The following is a 21634-nucleotide window of genomic DNA, read 5'->3' on the forward strand; positions in this document are numbered from 1 at the left end:
TCTAGATCAAGAGGCACTCCCATCCTGCACCGTTACAAGATCCTCTCAGAGTTTCCACAATAAATATCAGTGTTGGTAAGTTATGTTCACTTATTTGCAGTACTTCAAATTAGAGACTACATTTGTAGATCCTTGACTTAAACTAGTTAGTTTAGGTTAAACTTTATTAATCCCATAGGGAAATTGGGGTTATCTGTTGCTCACACATTAATTCACATCCACACAGCATTAAAATCATACAGCTGGAGACATCCATCAAAGGTACAAGGATGTCTTTTATCCTCAAAGCAACAGTCGGCTGGCAGAGAAATGTGATTAGGTCTCTTTGTGTGTAAAGAATGAGCAACGTCTCGTATAAATGCAACTTGTTTACCAGTGAAGGGTGGATTTACAAGTTTCACTTTCTGTTTTCTCTCTGTCAGAGCACTCGGACTCTGAGGTGCAGAGAACACGTTTTCAAGACAGACATTTTGATTGAGGGTTATCTCTCATTCTGTTCCAACTGGAAAATATTTACCTTACTTCAAATGGGAATAAACTCACAAATTCTGAAGAAGACAAAGCAAAGAAGTTTATTTCACTAAGCTGATAAGCTGATATCATAAGAAGGTAAAATAAGACAAGATGTCTTTGACGAAAAGCAGATTTATATTAGGAAATATGGCAATGCAGCTACTCACTTTAGCTTATATCTACAGTTGGAGAGACAGAGTACACAGTTTAAACTGTGACCAAACTTTATCTTTCCACACCACAAATAGCTAAAAAAAAATCACAAAGAAAGTGAAAACAGTTTCAGAATTCACTGGTAGAGAATGTAGTTTTAAATGTGACACCATGCAGTTGCAAGAAAAAACTTTATCTGCTTCATGCGACGGTTTTCTGTAAGATTCCCTAAATGTATAGATGAGGCTATCCCTAACGTTTTATGTTTCTTACTGTACTCTATCATTTCCAGGAAGAGCAGAGGTTAAATATACAGGTGAAGATGGTGATGCACATTGACAAAAAGAGTACCTGCCACTCCACTGACAATAAGGCCGACTACTCTGTCCACAACAAAGCATGGATGAAAATAACAGGCCCTGCAGCTGCGCCGCTTGGGGACGTTTTCTTTGGATCGAGTGTTATGGTACAAGCAGAACTCACGGCTGCAGGAAGAGAAGACGAAGTTAAAGTTCAAAAAGTCACCGCTGACAGGAGACAGATTGTAGAAGAACACTCTGTAAATGTAGGTGTTCATAATGCAACCTGGTCAGCGCCACAAGGACAACGAGCAGAGGGAATGAAACCAAAGAGAGGTAAAGACCCTTAGTGGTGGTAAACAGAAATGTGCAATAGTCATAAATCCGTCCCTGTGAAGCTCAGGGACAAGAAAGCAATAGACAATGTAAGAATTTTCTTTTTCTTTACAATTTTTCTTCTCTGGTGGCAGCATCAAAGGTCTTCATCAAAGGAACAGATGGAGTTCAGAAGTGCATCAAAGGTAACTAGAGACTACAGCGATTTACAGTTTTCTGTTATCCTTCCAAATGAACATGATGATTTAATTTTCACTATTGCTTCGTAGTGCTGAGAGCCTACAGGGTCGTCCTGTTGGGAGAAACCGGGGCTGGGAAAAGCACCCTTGGAAACTCCATCTTAGGAGAGGAAGTGTTTGAACCTGGCAAGACGACTGACTATCAAATTCAGTCCAAATCTGCCCACGAAAGAAGAATCACTGTGTTGGACACTCCTGGTTTCTCTCATTTTGACCAACCTGAGGCAGAGCTGAAGGATGAGATAGCGAGGTGTACCGCAAGGTGCCGTCCCGGTCCCCATGTTCTTCTGATTGTGCTGAACGTAGAGGAATCCGCAAAGCAACAGTCGGCTGTAATTGACAAAATCTGCCAGTGTCTTCCAGAGGAAGCATTTAAATATGCTGCCGTTGTTTTTACTCATGGCCCTAATCTAATGACCATTGAAAAGTATATCAATGAGAATCAACATCTTAAGGATTTGGTAATGAAGTGCAGTGGCCGATATCAGGTAGCTGATCATAAGAACAGCCCGAAGGGTGACGAAAACGACTCCCAGGTGTCACAGCTGATCAGCATGATGGATAAGATAGTGATAGAAAACAAAGGAAGGTGTTACACCAACGAAACCCTCCAGGCACATCAGAGAGACAAAAATAACACAAAATTAAGTAACCCAAAACATCCAAACGACGACAAAAAATGTAATGCCAACAACAACTTGTGGATTAGCTTGTCAGGCCCTGAGGGGAACTTGGTGGCAGAAGCTTTCTTTGGGTCAGATGTTGCAGTTTGGCAAACAACACAGACATCCACCAAGACTGGAGAATGCACTACTAGTAAACAGGGAGAATATGAAGTACCACGTTCTGAACCAAAAGGGAGAGATGAAAAGTACAAGAGTCCATCTGAAACAAACTCCACTTCAATGGAGGAGGAAGAGAAAAATGAAAAAGAAAGAGAGTTTGATACAGAAACAAACGAGGCGCCTGAAAAGTCGGACAGGAGGAAGGAAACAGTAAGGAAAGAATCTAGAGGTTTATGGGGATTTGTAACTGATTTACTTGGGGCAGTAATGGGAGGTTTAGGGGCAGTTGCAACAGGTCTTACTGGGATGATAGTGGGAGGTTTAGGGGCAGTTGCAACAGGTCTTACTGGGATGATAGTGGGAGTTTTAGGGGCAGTTGGAACAGGTCTTACTGGGATGATAGTGGGAGTTTTAGGGGCAGTTGGAACAGCTATAACTTGGGTGGCAAAAATAACTGCAGGTATATTATCTTTGGTAGCAGCAGCATGGTTTCTCACTTGGGTCAAGAAAATGCATGACAAGATCATCGACTTTTATGAGATGATCAAGAAGAACATCGGAGTCGTCCTTCTGGTCGTCGCTTTTTACTTCCTGCTGTTCCTGTCGTTTTGTGACAGAGTACCAATGGCTGGAACCATTTTCCTTTCAAGTGGAATATTGGTGATGTTTTTGGTCATACTGTTGTTATTCATTGTCATTGTGAAATAATGATAGTTTGTGACTCTGTACCCAGTTTAATGTATTTCGGGAATTGGGCCCAAAATCTGAAGATATGGAGACGTAACTGTTGGATTTTAAGATGTGTGATCATCTTCAGTGAATGTGGAGATTTTTAAAAAAAATCTCCAAACCGCTACTGCTTTTTGAACTCATAATCAATGCATCTGTGTATTCTCTTCATGAAAGGTGATTCTTGGGTGAAGAAGGAGCAATTAGTAATCTGGATTAGATCTGGATCACTGGACAATATGTTAATCCCTTAAAGAATATTTAAGAATGGAAATCACATCAGTCTTAGTTGTTTTATATAGGAGATCTCTGGTTCCTATTTATATGTCAATTGATATTTGAATCCTTCTCATTACCAGTAGTTTGTTTCTGTTAATTGCTGGACCTTGTCATGTCCCCCCTTTGTCTTCACCTCTGGTCATAAATGTCTGGACAGAATTTTGAACTTCAGGTTGGTTTTCAGTTTGATGTTGTTCAAAACATGAGAACTTTGAACACATGCTGGATTGGTTTTTGGTCACCTGTAAAACAGAGAGATTGATTTTTAGGGGATGGTACTGTTGCTAATTTGGTTGGCTTTTAGCAAGAAGGTTCTGGGTTTGAGTCCAAACGTCGGGGTGTTTCTACATGGAATTTGCATTTTCTTCTTGTGCTTGTGTGGGATTTCCCCAGGTACTCCAGCTTCCTCCCAGAACCCAAAAACATGATTGTTAGGTTAATTGATCTCTAAATTTCCATCAGGCATGGCTGTGTGTGTGGTTGTCTGCTCCTACACACATAAAAAGTGTGTAGGAGATATTTTAGACATATCAAACCACAGAGTAGTCTCTGAAATATATTTACATGAGACTAGAGACTCATGTAAACTGCTGGTATTTGTTGATTAAGAAAAAATTTAGATGAAACTCCCAAGACACTGTAGTTGGCCCACTGTGGTTTTAATGTCATCAAAAGCCCTTTTGATCCTTAGCATCCACCTCACTAGCTTCTTCCTTGTTTAGAAAACTGCAAGTTATCTCAGATAAGCCAAGTTAAATAGGACAACACGGTTCAATGTTTAACAAAATGTTCTGACTACTTTGTCTAAATATACACACCAGCTATGTGTGCAACAGCCTTTGGCAAAGCAATAAAGTGTAAATAAAATGTAATTTTATTCATTAGGTATCTGGTGTGATGTTTCCCAGTGCTAGACATGCTAACGCTAAGCAATCTTGTGCCAAGATTTAGGAGTAAGACTTTGTATTTGTTTGTATTAAGTACCAGACTGTGGGAAGGTTCGACTTTGCTCAGCAGCAGTTTGGTCGCTTGAATTTGCTTTTCTGAACTTTTTGTTTCAATGTGATTTGATAGTCGAAGATCCACATGTGTGACTGCAGAAAGTTAGTCAGGTGTGTTGTCGTTTTCAGGACTTGTTTAATGGAAAGTGATGTCTGTTTTTGTTTTTTCGACAATATCTTTATATTTTTAAGAGAACTTTTAAACTACGCGTCTTTTATAGAACATTGTGTCATTTCACCACTGTAATCGGATTTGTTCATTTGTTTCATCTAATTTCTCTTTCCAGTCTGGCTGCCATTTTTTATGTTTTCTGAATAAAAGTAATTAGGTAGAAACACCAAAATGTTTCTTTTAAAAACAAAATAATAGTAATAAAAACAGATGCAAAACTGATGATTTAATTGTCTTTTAATTTCTTGATTATTTCCTTAAAGAAATCTGTTCTACTGGAATCCAAGATAATAGATTTAAGGTAGGATCCATCAGCAGATCAGCTGAAACTTATCTGCCAGCTGTAAACACTAAAATCCAATTCATCCAGATTATCAAATCTGATGCAGCTGATAAAAACAATATTCTTGACACACACAGCCCTTTTTTATGACAATATTACCTTAATTAAAAATAACTGAGGTACTTTTCAGTTTTTTATTTGTTAAAAATGTTTTGAATCATGTAGAATTTTTTTTCTACTTCACAATAGTACACCTCTTTGTGTCGGTCTTTCACATAAAATTTGAATAATATTTATGTTTGTTGTTGTCATGTGGCATAAAAAAAATAGTTCAAGGGGTGTGAATACCACTGATGTCTGACATCATCTCAGTTGTCTTATCAGACAAATGTTAAACACACCCTGATCTTGAAGTATCTTATGTTTATGTTGTTAAGTTTGCTTGTGTTGCGTAACCAGTAATAAAACCAAAAGTGAAATGAAACACTCACCTAATTTTAAGTCAGACCGTCTACGAAATAAGCCAGAGAAAAAAGTCGCTCCGCCTTGGTGAGTGGCTTTTCTGAGGGATTCCTGAGCAATACTGTCTTCAACATCATGGAAGGTAAGATATTATAATAACTAATAAGAAATGTTAACTCTTAACTCTTTTTAGTAATGTAAACTCGTTGTTTTTGCTTGCAGTTTAGTTCATGCTTTCACTGACATTCTCACACAGAGCGGGAATGCCAGCACATTTCTCACATGTACTTCTCTTGTAAACTACATGAAGTAGTTCAGCTAATGGAAAAGTTTGGGATATTAATTTAATATCACTGCACCTTTAACACCGCGGTCGTCCAGTTCAAGAAGAATAAGATGATTTTCTGTGTAAAATACACATTTCTTTTCTATTCTAACTAGGTCTTGTAGACACAATTTACATTAGTTGATTTTCTCTATAATATGTCAATAGATTATATAACTGGAGTTATAAAGTAGGTCAAATTAATAAAAAAATAGAGGTGATGCCATGTCCACAATTTAGACTAGACAGAATGGCAGAAGAAGGAATACAGTCCTCTTTCTGAGAGATTTTAAAAAAATGTCCTTGTGCAATGTGTGGTGAAATAAACTTGTTCATTACCTTTGATTCTCCTTCTGCCTGTAGTTTCATGTTTGGATAGAAACATTGTGTCAGATGACAAATATGAACTTGATTTATGAGGATGCTGCTCATTCAGGAAAAAACCTGCAAGTAATCCACCATGTAGATGAGCCCAAGGCGGTTTTATATGTTACTGCAGAGAACCAAATAGTACAGCTGGTTTCATTTCTTGACATTCTCAGTTCTGCCTGTTTACACCTGATGCTTTACCTGTCTTCAGTTACAGTACAGACCAAAAGTTTGGACACACCTTCTAATTCAATGGGTTTTCTTTATTTTCATGACTATAAGGCAATAAATCCCACTTATTAACCTGACAGGGCAGGTTGACCTATGAAGTGAAAACCATTTCAGGTGACGACCTCTTGAAGCTCATCAAGAAAATGCAGAGTGTGTGCAAAGCAGTAATCACAGCAAAAGGTTGCTACTTTGAAGAAACTAGAATATAAGGGGTATTTTCAGTTGTTTTACACTTTTTTGTTTAGTGCATATTTCCACATGTGTTATTCATAGTTTTGATGCCTTCAGTGTGAATCTACAATGTCAATAGTCATGAAAATAAAGGAAACTCATTGAACTAAAAGGTGTGTCCAAACTTTTGGTCTGTACTGTATATGTAGAAATTGTGTTCATAAACCAAAAACTATTTGCATATTTAGATTTAAAGTGATCTTTAAATTTTCTTCCCTGGAAGTCTTATGAACATTTTGGAGTGATGTCAGAATCCCAGCTGGAATCTAATAGAGAATCTGTTGAGAGTCCTAAAGGTGAAAAAACCCACAACTGATGATTCTGACTCATTGCCAGTATCATGTTTTGATGATGTCTTGAATCATTTTACCAGGTTGTAATCCAAAACAATGTTTGAACAGGGGCTTCTGCTGATATGGGCGACACGGGCGGTGTTGTGAGGAGGGCGTCTTCCGTCAAGTTTAATCTGACAAATTAACAAAATTGCAATTAAATGAGGCGTGCTGTGGTGGCGCAGGGGGTTAGCACGCCCCACGTTTGGAGGCCTTAGTCCTCGACGCGGACGTCGCGGGTTCGACTCCCGGCAACCTTTGCCACATGTCCTCGCCCTCTTTCCTGTCTGCCTACTGTCGCAAAAAAATTCAAGTTCATCATTTTCTATTTCAGAAAACACCAAAAGTTAAGTTGCATTTCTGCTGTTTTTGGTTGTGATCTGTTTCTCTTGTATTTGTAGGCCGTCCAGCTGCTTGTTGTGGGTTGGGAGCAAAACGGAGCAATTCCCAACGTAGGTCTATTTTTTTCAAACCATGTGTAAATGAGTTTAATGCAATTTACGACAAAGCAAATGTTGTATAAGAATTCTAACTATGATAACAATAATGATGAATAATATATATGACATAAAACAACTTTTAACTATAAATGTGTATTTCAGGTCAGACTAGATGATTTCTCATGTCATGGCTTTATTGGCCACATGCCTCAGCTTTAATTTTTCTTGAGTTAAATTAGATGTCGCACAAATATGTTGCTTCTTGAAGAACAATCAACAAAATTAAATGTTTTTTCTTTGTCTGAAAAACAAAATTGTCTCTTAGTGCCCAAAAGAAGAATCGCCATCATTGGACAAACTGGAGCAGGGAAAAGCAGCCTTGGAAACACCATATTTAAAGAGAAGAAATTCAACGTCAACCATGACGTGGAACCTGGGATCAGAGGATGTGAAGCAAAGACCAAACGTGTTGGTGGGAGAGAAATCACTCTGATCGATATGCCTGGTTTATTTGATCCAGGGAAAGATGAGAAAGAGATGAAGGCTGAGTTACTGAAAGGAATCACAGAGAGTTCGCCTGGGCCTCACGCTTTCCTCATCGTGCTCAACGTGGAGAAATCTACCCAGAAAGACGACGACATCGTCAGCAAGATGAATGAGCAGTTCTCTGAGGAAGTGTTTAAATATTCAACTGTTGTCTTTACTCACGGTGACCGGCTCCCGAGGCGGCAACAAACCCAAGGGTTTGTGAAGGAAAACGAGTTCCTTGGCGATTTAGTAGAAAAGTGTGGAAATCGCTGCCACGTCGTAGACAACAAACGCTGGAACAAGCGATCGAAGTACGGATACAGAAGCAATCGGTATCAGGTGAAGAGACTGCTCAAGTCAATAGAGAAAACGGTGGAAGAAAACGACGGGAGCTTCTACACCAATGCCATGCTGCAAAAAATAGAGGAGAATATCAAAAAAGAAGAAGAAAACATCGCAAAGTCTTCCAGAAACATACCAGAGGAAAAAATCAGAGAGACGGCTAAAGAAAGGACGTATGATGATTTCTTAAACAGGCTGGCAGGCATCACTGTTGGTGCTTTGTTAGGAGCCGCTTTTGGTTCAGCAGTACCTGTGTCAGTGGTTGTCGCATTGCTGGCAACAACTGTTAGAGTCCTCGCCTCTGCAACCAAATCATGGAGTGCAACGTTTACAAAACCAGCCTTACATGCAACAGCAAGTGCAGCACCAGATAAAACAGGGGAAGCAGAAAAAGAAGCAAATGTAGCAGCAGAAGCAGGAGACCCACCAGCAGCAACGGCGGTGGAAAAAGCAGCAGATACAGCAGCAGCAGAAAAGCCACCAGTAGCGCAAAAGGTGGCAACAGCAGAAGAGGGAAAAGCAGCAGAAGTAGCTGGAAAAATCGGAGGAGCATCGTCACAAATAGGAGGAGCGTTAAGACTAGTAGTGGGTGCGGCTACAGCAGCGGGAGCGTTTTTGGGGGGTGTGACAGGATATAACGCAGCAGAAAATGCAAAAACTCCATGGGAAGCAGCAGAGAAGGCGGCTCAGGCTGTGTCAGCTTCAGGATTTACAGCCATAGAGAAATCTCAGAATTTGGCATCAGATCTTGTTAAAGCAGTGGCTAAACCATTGACCAAAGACTCTTAAAAATCTTCATTATTTACTCCAGTACACTTAAAAATAAATGAAAAAAAAAAAAAAAAAACACCAAGAGAAACAGATTGAAGCATTTTATTCTTAGTTTGTGGGTTTTCTTAGGCAGCTTTTTCTCATCTGGTACTGATGATGATCAGTTCTGATAACAAAACAAACAAATAGATAAAATATAAGGTTTAGTGTGACTAATCCTTGAAACAGGGCAAAAAGTGTTTGAATTTATTGTGACAGAGTACAAGTAACGTAACTCTGTTGTTTCTTCCTGTGCCTGGTGTTCAGGCTAAAAGATTCCCCAGGGGCCTGAGCATCTTTTAAAGGTTCCAGGAGAGACAATAATGGATTGAAGGGGGAGAAGTAAACTGTGCACTTTAGAGGTTTAATGGTACAGATTTACATCTAGAGAAATTATGTGCTTAATGATGTATAATGTTTGTTAAATAAAACAACTAACATAACAGTCATATTATTAGAGTGACTGCATTTGCTCATCTCTAGATTAACACAAAATATGTAAAAACCCGAGTTTATGATTACTCAGACATAAAGTCCACTAAAAAAATTGGTGTTTCATAGTTTTCCAAAAGCATTGCTGAAATGTACCATTTTACTATTTTTCTTGTGAACCGATGTTAGTGTGATGTTTCATCCTATTAGCTGGATGAATAATCTCTTTAAATTCAGAGAACACTAACCTTTAGACATGTTTTCTATATGTAGATTTATTTTATTTAATCAGATCTTTTTATTGGACCAACCATCATTCTAACCATTATTGTGATTTAAGCTCGATGGACCCAAAACGTGTGAGCACACGAACAGGAAATCAGCCAACACAGAACAATCAGAGTTTACTTATTTTATTCTTTTTAGCGCTAAAAAGAAAGAGACGCTTACCCTTACAGGCTTATGTGGATGTCAAGTGTAAAGGCCCGAATCTATACAGCATCTGCTCAAACACGGAAGACACCTTGCTTATATCCTGAAGTCCACCTCCTGGTCTGCTGGTGTGTTACGTCACTGCCTAGTGGTCAGACGATGAGCTAAAGTTAAGTTTCGTTTCTACAGAAAGTGTCCGTATGAAACAAAAGGCTTTTGTGCAGAATCTTTGTGTCCGTAGATGTGTGTGCGTGCATGTATGGTGCGTGTCTGGAGCAAACGTCTCAACACCATCCAGTTGCGTTATAATGATGATAGCAGGTTGTTTTGTCTTGAGCCGCTGGGAAAAATCTTCAGGATTCTATAAAGTTAGTTGGTTCTGAGCACATTTCTTGCCAAAAGCACACTAAACTTAAGCTATGTAAAATTCTGACAATTTTAGATTTGTTGGGACTTTAGACTTTTTCTTAGAGATATTTTCTTAAAATTTGTTGTAGACATTTTTACTTCACATCTAACATTTCCCCTGCGTGTCCAGTCCTTGTCGAAATCAAAGCAGAACGTAGAGACTCTCTAGCAACAGCCTGTAAGGGTAAAACTCTTTATTCTTGGGTTGGATGCCTCAAGTCGTCATCCTGCTCAGTTTAAATGATCTCAAACAATGCAGCTCCAGAGGTTTTTGATACTTGACATTTATTGCATTTGTTCCATCTTTCCAGGAATACAGAAAGAAAGATAAATAAAAGAAAATGAACAAACATGTAAGGTGTGGCACAGATATAACTCTCAAAAACAATTCAATTCAGGATTAAGCGAATTTGGACTTTCACAGCAGTCATAACTGTTTGATATCATGAGTAAAAACATTAATTATACCTGGACTGTTTCTACTGTCGTTGACAGGCTGGCATACTTCTTGTCCGTCCTGAACTTTTATCCAACAAGTCCTGGAATGACTTCTCAGATATTTTCAAATGCAAAATTCAAATAAGAATTTTTCACTGCTAACCACTGAGATATACACAAAAGAAATCACACAGGATATATATGTTATATTTATAATATTGGTTCTGTCAATGCATAACAGAAAATTATGAATAAATGCCACAGATCAACCCCTTTATCTTTACCAGGACAGATAGAATCTGGAGCTGGATGTAAAGTTATTGCAATGAATATTACATTTGATTTAATAGATCCGAGTGAAAAAAATGATTTCAAGATGAACAAGTACATAAATCACATACCTAAATATTCAGTATGAGCAAGATATTACCATTTTCATTCTAAACACATCAAAACTAATTATTTATGAAGAACCAAATATTGAACCAAAATGAAATTGCTAAAATGTAATAAGTCTAAATGCAGATCTTACATTATTGAACCTTAATATGGCAGATATACTTGATACATATTTGAAGTATTTAGTATTAAATATAAAATATTAAATTTATATTGAACCTTTTGCAATGACAGATAAGTTCTGTTGTTAAACCATTCGAGATTCAGGTTTAAGCAATGGCTACCATTTGTGATTCACAGGGAGTTCTATCAGATTGAGGTATTTAGATGTTTCCACCCTGAAACATGGAATAAAAATATTCATAATTTGGTTTAAAATCAAATTTTTTAAAGCATCTCATATTTCAGCTAGATCCTGAGCTAGAGGTGGGAACAAAGCTTTCCAGCACAAAAATAAAATATCCAGAAGGGGGCGCTGTTGCTTTAAAGAAAATACAATACGGCTTCTCCTAGTCTTGATCACAGAGGAAGATGAAAAGCTTTGACTCTCTGCACACAAAAAGGAATCTTATTGCTCCAACTAGGATTCGTAGTCATCAAGGTATGGAAAAAAAAAAAGATTTTAAATCTCAACAGAAAGTCACTAAAACAAGTTTTATGGTGACTTTGGAGCAACAGAGGCCTGAAGTTACGAAAACAAATAAAGTAACATCCTCCTATTTCTCAGGATCCACTGATTGGGACAGCGGCCCTCAGTTTGATGCTTTTTGGTTTTAGTTTGGTGTCTGATGTCACAACAAGTAACATCATAAAAAACAGAAAGGAACTAAACCCCTTCCTGATTACAAAGCAACATTTTATAAATACATATTTTTCTTAGTGATATGAGTCAACTAAAATAATATAAACCACAAAAAACTAATGAAATGTCAAAAATAACCTTTGTACTCTGACTTTTTTCAAATTAGGGCACTCTTCCAAGTTTATTAGTAAATCAGCTGTCTGAAAAACATCTTATAATTCGCAATAAATCTTATCTCACAGTTACATTATTTTCCCAAAGCTTAAGGCCAGATTATAGTTAAGTGGAAGAAGGTCTTAAACCTGCCACTGCTGCTGCTGCTACTGTGAAACCAGCAGCTCCAACAATTGTTCCATCTTCTGCTTAACCTACAGGTCCAGTGCCTTGTAGGCAGCTGTTATATATGCAAGAATAGTCTTAATAGCTTCTTGTGTACCAAGAAAGGCTTTCAATAGAAGATTTATTGTAATGTCTTTTATTGTCTTTAAAATCTCACGAACTCTTCTTATAGCTCTCTTCATGATTCCTTCTTTTGCAACTTGTTGTTCTTGTTCTCGAAGAACTGGCAATTCTTCATCAACTTCCAGTTCTTCATAAGGAATTTGTTCTTCTTCATGTAGAAACTGTTGTGTCATTTCCTCCTCTCCTTGCAGCAAACCATTGGTGTAGTACTTTCCATCGTTTTGCTGTTCTTCATGAACAACCGGTTCATGAACAGCTTGCTGTTCTTGTTGAACAATTGCAAGTGCTACACGTTGTGTCATTTTCTGCACTGTTTGCAGAAGCTCATTGGTATAGCAGTTCCCTTTGTTTTTTTCCACCGTCTCTTCAATTGATTTGAGCATCTCCTTCACCTGGAAGGCGTTGTTCCTATAGGTCTCAACAGAATGATTGTTCCAGTGTTCATTATCTACAACATGGCACCGACCACCACATTTTGCTACTATTTCCATCAAAGATTCGTTTTGGCTAATATATTCTTTGATATTCTGCCCTTTAGGGAGATTCTCACCATTAGTAAAAACTACTGTTGCATATGGAAACACTTGCTCAGAGAAGCTTTCAGTAATTTTTTGAATAATTTCTTTTTCCTGGTCTGTGAAACGTCCTAGTTCAAGTACAATGAGGAAGGCATGCAGCCCAGGCGAATACTCTGTGATAAATCTCCATATTTCGTCCTTCAGTTTTTCTTCAGGCATCTTTGTATCAAAGAAGCCTGGTGTGTCAATCAGAGTAATTTGTCTCCCATTGAGTGAATCAGTTTGTGCCTGACATGGACTTTGACCAGAGTTAGCACCAGGGCAGACAGTGAACTTGTTTTCTCCAAATATGGTGTTTCCAAGACTGCTTTTCCCAGATCCAGTTTTCCCAAGAATCACAACTCTTCTCAAATCAGACTCTAAAACATAAAAATGTCCGTCATTACTATAACACTGAAGAAATGTGAACAAAATCAAGTTGATTAATGTTTGGTGAACAAAGTCATACTTTGTATTCAAAGCTGAATATTAGACATAGACAGTTGTCAAACAGAAAACATTGCAGCTTGGCCCTGGAGAAAACATATATATACTGCCCGCTAGACCCAGTGTTAGAGATTTTTGGTCAGCCTCCTGCATCACCGCCCTCTGGATATTTTGTAGCAGGCTCCGCCCTGACTGCACTGTTTTGGTCAGACTGCGATGTTTGTTTTTTCTTGTGTTTTCTTGAACTCTGTTCTGCTGTAAAGTAAGGTTTGGTCCATGTTTCCTTGATGAGATTGATATTTTTGCCTCACCTTACCACCATTTATTTGGTTATAGAACAGAAAGAGCCTATTGCCTGAGTTTACAATACTTTGATATTATAAACTCTCAGGCAGGCTTTCAAATATTGTATTCTGAAAAGGAAAAAGTTAGAGAAAATAAATGAGGGTGACTTACCATCAGGAAGACATCTGTTACCAGTGTTGATGCAGTCCCAGTCGTTTTCGTTTGACACAGCCCTCTAGTGTACAAGAAAATGGTTTATTTATGTAGGAATTTTTTTTAAGTCTTTAGGCAGTAATGATGAAAATAAGGTGTACAGAGACAATAAAACACTTTATCAACACAGAATTTGGTAGAACCTAATGATGTGCAAATATTATATTCACACCGCCAAACATCTGCACCTAAAACCCAATTTCCAGATTTTTTAAAATCTTCTATTAATATTCATATTATGTCTTATTATATTTTAGCAATCATATTATTACCATTATATTGAACTCTAGAGGATCAACTGTTCACAAGGTTTCTAGAGGCCTGTCCTGGTCATGTTGGTCAAGAAGATTTGAGAGTGAAGAAAGAGTATGCGTCCAAAGTGCTGCTGAGTCCTACTAACCTCTTCTGGAGCTGTGGAGACACTGGTGCTGGAAGAGTCAGAAGATAGAGGTTTCTCTGTGACAATTAAGACCAGAGGACCTGAGGGCAGCTCCACTGTGTGCTCACATCTCATTAGGACTTCCTGCTGGTCTACAACAAAATGGATCACAATCATTATTTTGAGCTTTAATAAGGTATACATGGTGCAATTACAACCAAATTGTTGTACGATCAACAGTCAACTGTTGATAGAAATATCAAAGACATTTTAAATTTAAATGAAGATAAGAAATAATACAATGTAAAATACAATGATTTAAATTATATCACATTATATACCAGGTGATCAAATCAGGGTCAGTTCAGTTGACGGGGTCAATCAAATTGCCTGTAGAGATTTTTAAGGTCCAGCAAGAGTCAATATTCAGTGACACAATATTAACACAGTCTGGCAATGTGTCAATACGCTTCATGACGTCTCATTAACCCATCACTGCATTTTACAAAAAATTACTTCCTTTAAACCTTCCTGAACTAAATAGACACACCGGATGCCAAACAACTAAAGAGAAAGTTAGTATAGAAAAAAAGTCTGAAAAAAAAAACTCCTACATCATCTGTGCTTTGTTATTGTCTCTGTCATCTTTCAAGTTTGTTCCACTCACTAAATTAACTTTTTTAAAGGCAATTTACACTTGAAATAAATAATTTACACCTGGAACTGATAGACAGTATTTTACTTTACCTCTTTGAAGTTTGAAAGCGATACTGTAGGTCTCATCGGCTGCAATTGTTACTGGTCCACACGCTCCTCCGCCTGACTTGCGTTTAATCTGAAAATAATTTTCTACTTTCTTCTTATTTTGTTCTGAGAGAACGTCTGAACACTCGATGAAAACGGGGTATGGATAACAGTCCTCCATCTTCATTCAGAACGCAAACTAACTTCTAGTTCCTCTTGGCCGCACCCTAAGTACTGTTGTTTTCGTAAACACACAAATGGGTTTTTCCATGATGAAATGTAACATAATACACTTTCACTTTCAACTTGTTCATAAGAGACAGCAACTTATTCATAATCAGCATGATTTTAAGATGATTTGTGAGATTTTCCCTTGCTTGATTTGTTATCTTTTTTTGAGACCTGCCTCCAGAAAATCATGTAATGTGCTCTTCTTCATAGTCGGCCTTCTATCACCTGAAGAACATTTCCAGGATTAAAGGACTAATGTCTCAGCCAGATCTAGAGAAACTCATCCATGCGTTCATCTTCAGTCGTATTGATTATTGCAACAGCGTCTTCACAGGTCTGTCCAACAAATCAATCAAACAGCTGCAGCTGATCCAGAATGCTGCTGCTGGCGTTCTCACTAAAACCAGGAAGATAGAGCACATAACACCAGTTTTAAAGTCCCTCCACTGGCTCCCTGTAGCTCAAAGAATAGACTTTAAAATACTGTTGTTAGTTTATAAATCACTTAACGGCTTAGCACCACAATACATTAAAGATCTGCTTTTATTGTATCAACCTTCCAGGTCTTCATGTTCTGGTTCTGGTTCTTCTCTGCATCCCCAGAACCAGAACCAAACATGGAGAAGCAGCATTCAAATTCTATGCACCACAAATCTGGAACAAACTTCCAGAAAACTGTAAAACAGCTGAAACACTGACTTCCTTTAAATCTAGACTAAAGACCCACCTGTTCACTGTAAATTTAAGGAAAATTTGCAGTGAGATCAGAAATAAATGTGGAGATTTGTTGATTTTGTGTGAATTTCGTAAATTTGTTAAAAACTGGAGGGAAGTAGTTATGTGATTTGGAGTCTAGGGGGCCACATAAAAAGCTATGGTGGGCCAGATTTGGCCCTCTGGCCTCGAGTTTGACACCTGTGATGTAGAGCATGCAGAGATACAGAGTTTTGCTTGGTGTGTGTTAGCAATGCTCAATAGGGGAATTTGAAGAAAGTACCTTTTCTAAACTGGGACTGTATCTAGTTTATGTACTAGGAGTGAAATGTGAAGTCAAACACAAGGTCGTCTCCTCGACAAATAAAGCTTGGTCCAGGCTGAGTCATCAATGAGAAAGTTATTCCCATCCCACCAATAAAAATTAAAACCATATGTCCATTCCAATGTCATTGGACTACTGTGATGGGAGCTTAAGAAAACTTTTGTGGCCTCATTTTGAATCCATTTTATCCCTTCATATTTCCATCTAAGCAAGTCATTTTGAATGCATGTACTTAAACTATAGTATGAATTATTCCATCTTTGAAATTTGGCATTGTAAATACAAAGATGAACAGTCAAAAATATTATACAGCATATCTTCATTTGAAAACTTTGTATTCCATTTTTCCGCATTGATTGTGGTTCTGAGTCCCATCTCATCAGGAGACTCTCCTAAAATAGGAAGTGACTACTGCAATATTAATGGATTCTGTCATGCTATGTGGTTGAAGTGTGGACTAAAATGCAGCAGTCATTAGATGTCAGGTGGTGTTGAATAATGAACAAAAACTTACCGAATGCAAAAGTCCAGGGGAAAAAACAAATTAAAACCAGAGACACGAGGAGAACATAAGGAACTGGGTAAAACCAAGGAAAGTAATGTGACAATGTGGCGCGGTGGCAAGAGGAACAAGGTAACAGGATGGAGGTAACGAAACAAACTGGCAGCTAATGGTTGAAAAAGAGGAGCTTAGATACTGTGAGGTGGTATCGAGAACAATGGACCAGGCTAATGAGCTAATTGAGTGAAGGTGTGAGTAGTTGGAGCAGGAATCAGACTGAGGGGAGGAGAGAGCATGGAACAGGAAGGCTGGGAAGATACGCATTATTGGAATCATATTCTTTTTGCTTTGACTGATGTAATCATGTATTTGTATATTAATGGATGTCTGGGAAGGCAAGTGAATATATCTAAGAAATGGCAATAAAATCAAAAATTATATAGCTTCATTGCTCTTTTCCAATCAGATTAGTTTGACAATTTATAGTTAGATTCAATAAATGACACATCATCCCTCCTGTCCAGTTTCAAAAGATCCTTTAAATGTTAACCAGAATAATCCACACAGCCAGTAAAGATGATCTCAGTAAAGTTTGTCACAAAGTAATGACTTCTCCTCCTCTGACTTTTCACATTTTGTTTCTATAACTTTGTTCCAGCCCTGGTTAATCGTATCTAAGCAAACCTGTGCCTCATTCTTCACAGCCTCTGCTGTTTTCTGTGCAGCTTCCTTTGGAGTCTCTGCTCCTTCAGCCACGTCGTATCCAGTTAAAGCACCTTTAACAGCTCCCGTTGCAGCAACTGCTGCTGTGACGCTCAAACACGTCGCTGCTGGTACCACACCGCCCCCTAGTGCCGTTCCTCCTACCCCTAATGCCATACCTGCTGAAGCTGCAGCTGTTTTGCCCACCGCGTTCCTCAGCTTTACTGGCTTCGAAGATTCCTGTAAAACAGTAAGGACTGCTCCAACCATGACCACCACACCAAAAATCGCCCCTAACAAAACGCCAACGCCAAGGCCCGTACATGTGATCAAGAGTTTATCAGCAACCCTTCTCTTGGCCTTTTCTCTGATCTCTGCTTCCGGCACCAACCAAAAAACTAACACAATGAACAGATTCTGGCTAGGTTCCTATTTGAGAACATTGAAACTAATAAAAAGTGATTTTAGATATACCCCGTAAAAGTTAGTGCTGTACGGGGTGAGCCTCCGGGAAATTGCGAAAAAGGACTTCGCTGAGATGTGGTTCACCCTAGCCACCATCAAAGACGCCATATGGACCTCCAGGAACTTGCTGGTAAGCAGGACCAGGCAGATGCCCCCCGTAGCTGTGATCCGAATGGCTGCAGCGAGAAGAATAACATCGAGAGCTGCAGGTGGTGAGCCAAGGACACAGCCACAAAGAAGAATCGCCTGCGCCTCCGTGGACGAAGGAGCCGGAGCTCGTTTCCCACATAGCCAGAGGTCCTCTGAGTGATGCGGGGGCAGCGACATGTTTGCATTCACCTCAAAAATATGTAGTTGCGCCCCTGATGTTGGTCAGAATATAATAAAGACATTAAGATAATGGGGAAAGAAATGTAACTGCACTTGATGTCATGACTTTGATTTAAAATGGTTCCCAGTCTTCTAAAAACCCCAAGATTAAACTGAGCAACATTTAGAACTTCTTAACTTGTTTGCTTGTTGTGTGTGAGAGAGAACAAAAATAAAAAGAGCAGTGAAGCTACTATGAATTTTGATTTTATTACCATTTCGTGGATATCTGTTGACATGTCTTCATACATCTGTAAGTATACAAATAAATGACTACAGCAGTCAAAGCAAAAAGAATATTCCAATAGAAATTTGTGATAAAAGATTGTCTAAATATTCTTGATATTATAGTAAAGTTTGCAATGTCCTTGAATAGATATCAATTTACTGATGATTCGCTCTACAGGACAGGTTCTAGTACATAATAGGTTTTTGCAATCAGATGCAAAATCCAAATTTAAAACTTTGACTGAATTGTTAAAAAAAAAAGAAAATCTCCAGGCGACGTCATTAAGGCTAATTGGAGCTATAACTATATAATACATTTGCACACGTTTTGGTAACTTAAGCACAAGTTGTTTTTGGGATTAAAAACTTCTAATCTCTGTCACGATCAGTGATGGCATAGTTACTTTGAAAAAGTAACTTTAATCGGATTACTGATTACTCCTTGAAAAAGTAACTTAGTTAGATTACTGTCTACTTGATTTGGAAAGTAACTAAGTTACATTAAAAGTAACATTTTTAGTTACTTTCAGCAGCTGCTAACAACAACACTGTGAAAATTACATTGATCTTTAACAAAACTTAATTGTAAGCTATTTTATAACGGTAACATCAACAATGTGTCTCCACTTATAAGGTTGAACTGAAGGGGAGATTTTTAATGGTTGCAGTACAAAAAAACAAAACTTTATTATTTTGTGCATGTTTTTGTGTGGTCCACTATTGTCTGGAAAACGCTAAGGATTTTAATCCCCCCCCAACCCCTGACCCCTAACCCCCAAGCAAGGCCTCCAGGTTGTGCGTTACGGCCCTGCGTTTGGTGTCAAAGCACAGCGCACAGAGCTCCTCCTGTGGCTCCACAATTCAGATGGCTGCTGCACAGATTTGTGACACTTATCTTAATATTAATAATTATAATGGTGTTTAGTTGCACAACTTTACGGACTCGTTCATTCGTGGCTGTTTTCACGTTTATTGCGCTGTTCATATTAGTCTCGATGTTTCCAATGTTCTGGATAGCTCAACGTAATTGACAGGTAATATACACTGACTGGCCAAAAAAAAAGTCGCCACCAAAAAATGGTCACACTCTCTAATATTTTGTTGGACCGCCTTTAGCTTTGATTACAGCCCGCATTCGCTGTGGCATTGTTTCAATAAGCTTCTGCAGTGTCACAAGATTTATTTCCATCCAGTGTTGCATTAATCTTTCACCAAGATCTTGTATTGATGATGGGAGAGTCTGACCACTGCGCAAAGCCTTCTCCAGCACATCCCAAAGATTCTCAATGGGGTTAAGGTCTGGACTCTGTGGTGGCCAATCCATGTGTGAAAAAGATGTCTCATGCTCCCTGAACCACTCTTTCACAATGTGAGCCCGATGAATCCTGGCATTGTCATCTTGGAATATGCCCGTTCCATTTGGGAAGACAAAATCCGTTGATGGAATAACCTGGTCATTCAGTATATTCAGGTAGTCAGCTGACCTCATTCTTTGGGCACACAATGTTGCTGAACCTAGACCTGACCAACTGCAGCAACCCCAGATCATAGCACTGCCCCCACAGGCTTGTACAGTAGGCACTGGGCATGATGGGTGCATCACTTCACCTGCCTCTCTTCTTACCCTGATGCGCCCATCACTCTGGAACAGGGTAAATCTGGACTCATCAGACCACATGACCCTCTTCCATTCCTCCAGAGTCCAATCTTTATGCTCCCTAGCAAACTGAAGCCTTTTTTTCTGGTTAGCCTTACTGATTAGAGGTTTTCTTACGGCTACACAGCTGTTCAATCCCAACCCCTTGAGTTCCCTTCGCATTGTGCGTGTGGAAATGCTTTTGCGTTCACAATTAAACATACTCCTGAGTTCTGCTGTTGTTTTTCTTCGATTTGATTTGACCAAACGTTTAAGTAATCGCCGATCACGATCATTCAGGATTTTTTTCCGACCACATTTCTTCCTGGAAGACGATGGTTCCCCACCATCCTTCCAGTTTTTAATGATGCGTTGGACAGTTCTTAACCCAGTTCTAGTAGTTTCTGCAATCTCCTTAGATGTTTTCTCTGCTTGATGCATGCCAATGATTGGACCCTTCTTAAACAGACTAACGTCTTTTCCACGACCACAGGATGTGTCTTTTGCCATGGTTGTTTAAGAAATGAGGAGTTACTCATTGCATCAGCTGGGGTTAAATAACTTGTTGCCAGCTGAAAGATAATCGCCTATGCAGTACTTATCCAATAGGAGGCTTGTAACTATTTGCTTAGTTAAATCCAGGTGGCAACTTTTTTTTTGGCCAGGTAATATATTAACTTGACATTAACAAAGACACAGCGGGACGGATCATCCGGGAAATGATGGACAGGCAGAGCCTGACTAAAACTAACTGGAGGTCAGACACATTCTGGGGTTTATGTCTGCTTATTTCCAAGCCCAAATGAGCAACTTCACGTTAAAAAACGAGCCCAAAAAGCAAAACCCGCGACTCATTAAATTTGCTAGCGACTTTAAAAAAATAAAAGCCCACAGTCGCTTATAATAATCGAACTTGGCGACAGAAACTCAAAGTAGTTCCTGTTTTTCTACCAACAAAATGCGCATCTCCCTCTTCCCTCCATTGTTTACATTTCTGTCGCTGCTGATACTGTCGCATAGAAACAGCGATCACTCGACAAGACGCGTAGAGGAAATAAAATTAAATTCCAAAAGAAAATAGTAACGCAAAATGATTTTGATAAGTAACTGTAGTCTGACTACTGGATATGAAATAGCAACGCGTTAGATAACTCGTTACTGAAAAAAGTGGTCTGACGACCACGGCACTGGTCACGATGATGCAATGTGGTTTGTACAGAAAAATCTGCTTAAGGTGCAGTAACTTTGCATGAATATGTGGTTACCAACCTATGAGGTTTCTGTTCTTATCATTGTGCTGAGGACGAAGAGAACTGTCATTCTGCAGATAAAGAAATCTTTGCTGAAATCTGAACATTGTACAGTCAGAAAGGAGGAAAAATGTCAATGTGTTGATTGAATTAGTTTTCCACAGTTTTAAAAATATTTATACAGCGTGTAATTTAATAACTTTATGGAATATACCAAATAAACTGGCAGAGGATTAAGGAAGTTCAGTGAGAACGTGTAAGATAATAATAAACACACCCAGATCTGGGCTTGACCAACTGCAAAAAAAACCCAGCAAATAAATCAAAGCTGCCGGGCCATCTTGTCTCAGACGGC

At 38.7% G+C, this 21634-nt stretch overlaps 3 protein-coding genes across 3 annotated transcripts; 2 read left to right on the forward strand and 1 right to left on the reverse strand.

The window, feature by feature from the left end:
• On the forward strand, window positions 1–4719 carry LOC111610984 (immune-associated nucleotide-binding protein 12-like). The gene is made up of 4 exons (XM_023346391.1): window positions 1–75; window positions 959–1301; window positions 1436–1486; window positions 1571–4719. The coding sequence occupies exons 2-4, from the start codon at window positions 989–991 to the stop codon at window positions 3031–3033; spliced, it is 1827 nt and encodes a 608-aa protein (XP_023202159.1). The 5' UTR covers window positions 1–75; window positions 959–988; the 3' UTR covers window positions 3034–4719.
• A 598-nt stretch (window positions 4720–5317) lies between these two features.
• Window positions 5318–8880, forward strand: LOC106699932. The gene is made up of 3 exons (XM_023346394.1): window positions 5318–5393; window positions 7141–7191; window positions 7505–8880. Exons 1-3 carry the CDS (start codon window positions 5387–5389, stop codon window positions 8836–8838), a joined length of 1392 nt encoding a protein of 463 aa, XP_023202162.1. The 5' UTR covers window positions 5318–5386; the 3' UTR covers window positions 8839–8880.
• Window positions 8881–9647: 767 nt separating this feature from the next.
• On the reverse strand, window positions 9648–15037 carry LOC111610987 (GTPase IMAP family member 7-like). The gene is made up of 4 exons (XM_023346397.1): window positions 14861–15037; window positions 14135–14265; window positions 13693–13756; window positions 9648–13169 (listed from the first exon to the last, which is right to left on the reverse strand). The coding sequence occupies exons 2-4, from the start codon at window positions 14246–14248 to the stop codon at window positions 12139–12141; spliced, it is 1209 nt and encodes a 402-aa protein (XP_023202165.1). The 5' UTR covers window positions 14249–14265; window positions 14861–15037; the 3' UTR covers window positions 9648–12138.
• Between the last annotated feature and the right edge of the window lie 6597 nt (window positions 15038–21634).

This window comes from Xiphophorus maculatus, chromosome 14, assembly GCF_002775205.1.
Source record: "Xiphophorus maculatus strain JP 163 A chromosome 14, X_maculatus-5.0-male, whole genome shotgun sequence".
NCBI classification, from domain to species: domain Eukaryota; kingdom Metazoa; phylum Chordata; class Actinopteri; order Cyprinodontiformes; family Poeciliidae; genus Xiphophorus; species Xiphophorus maculatus.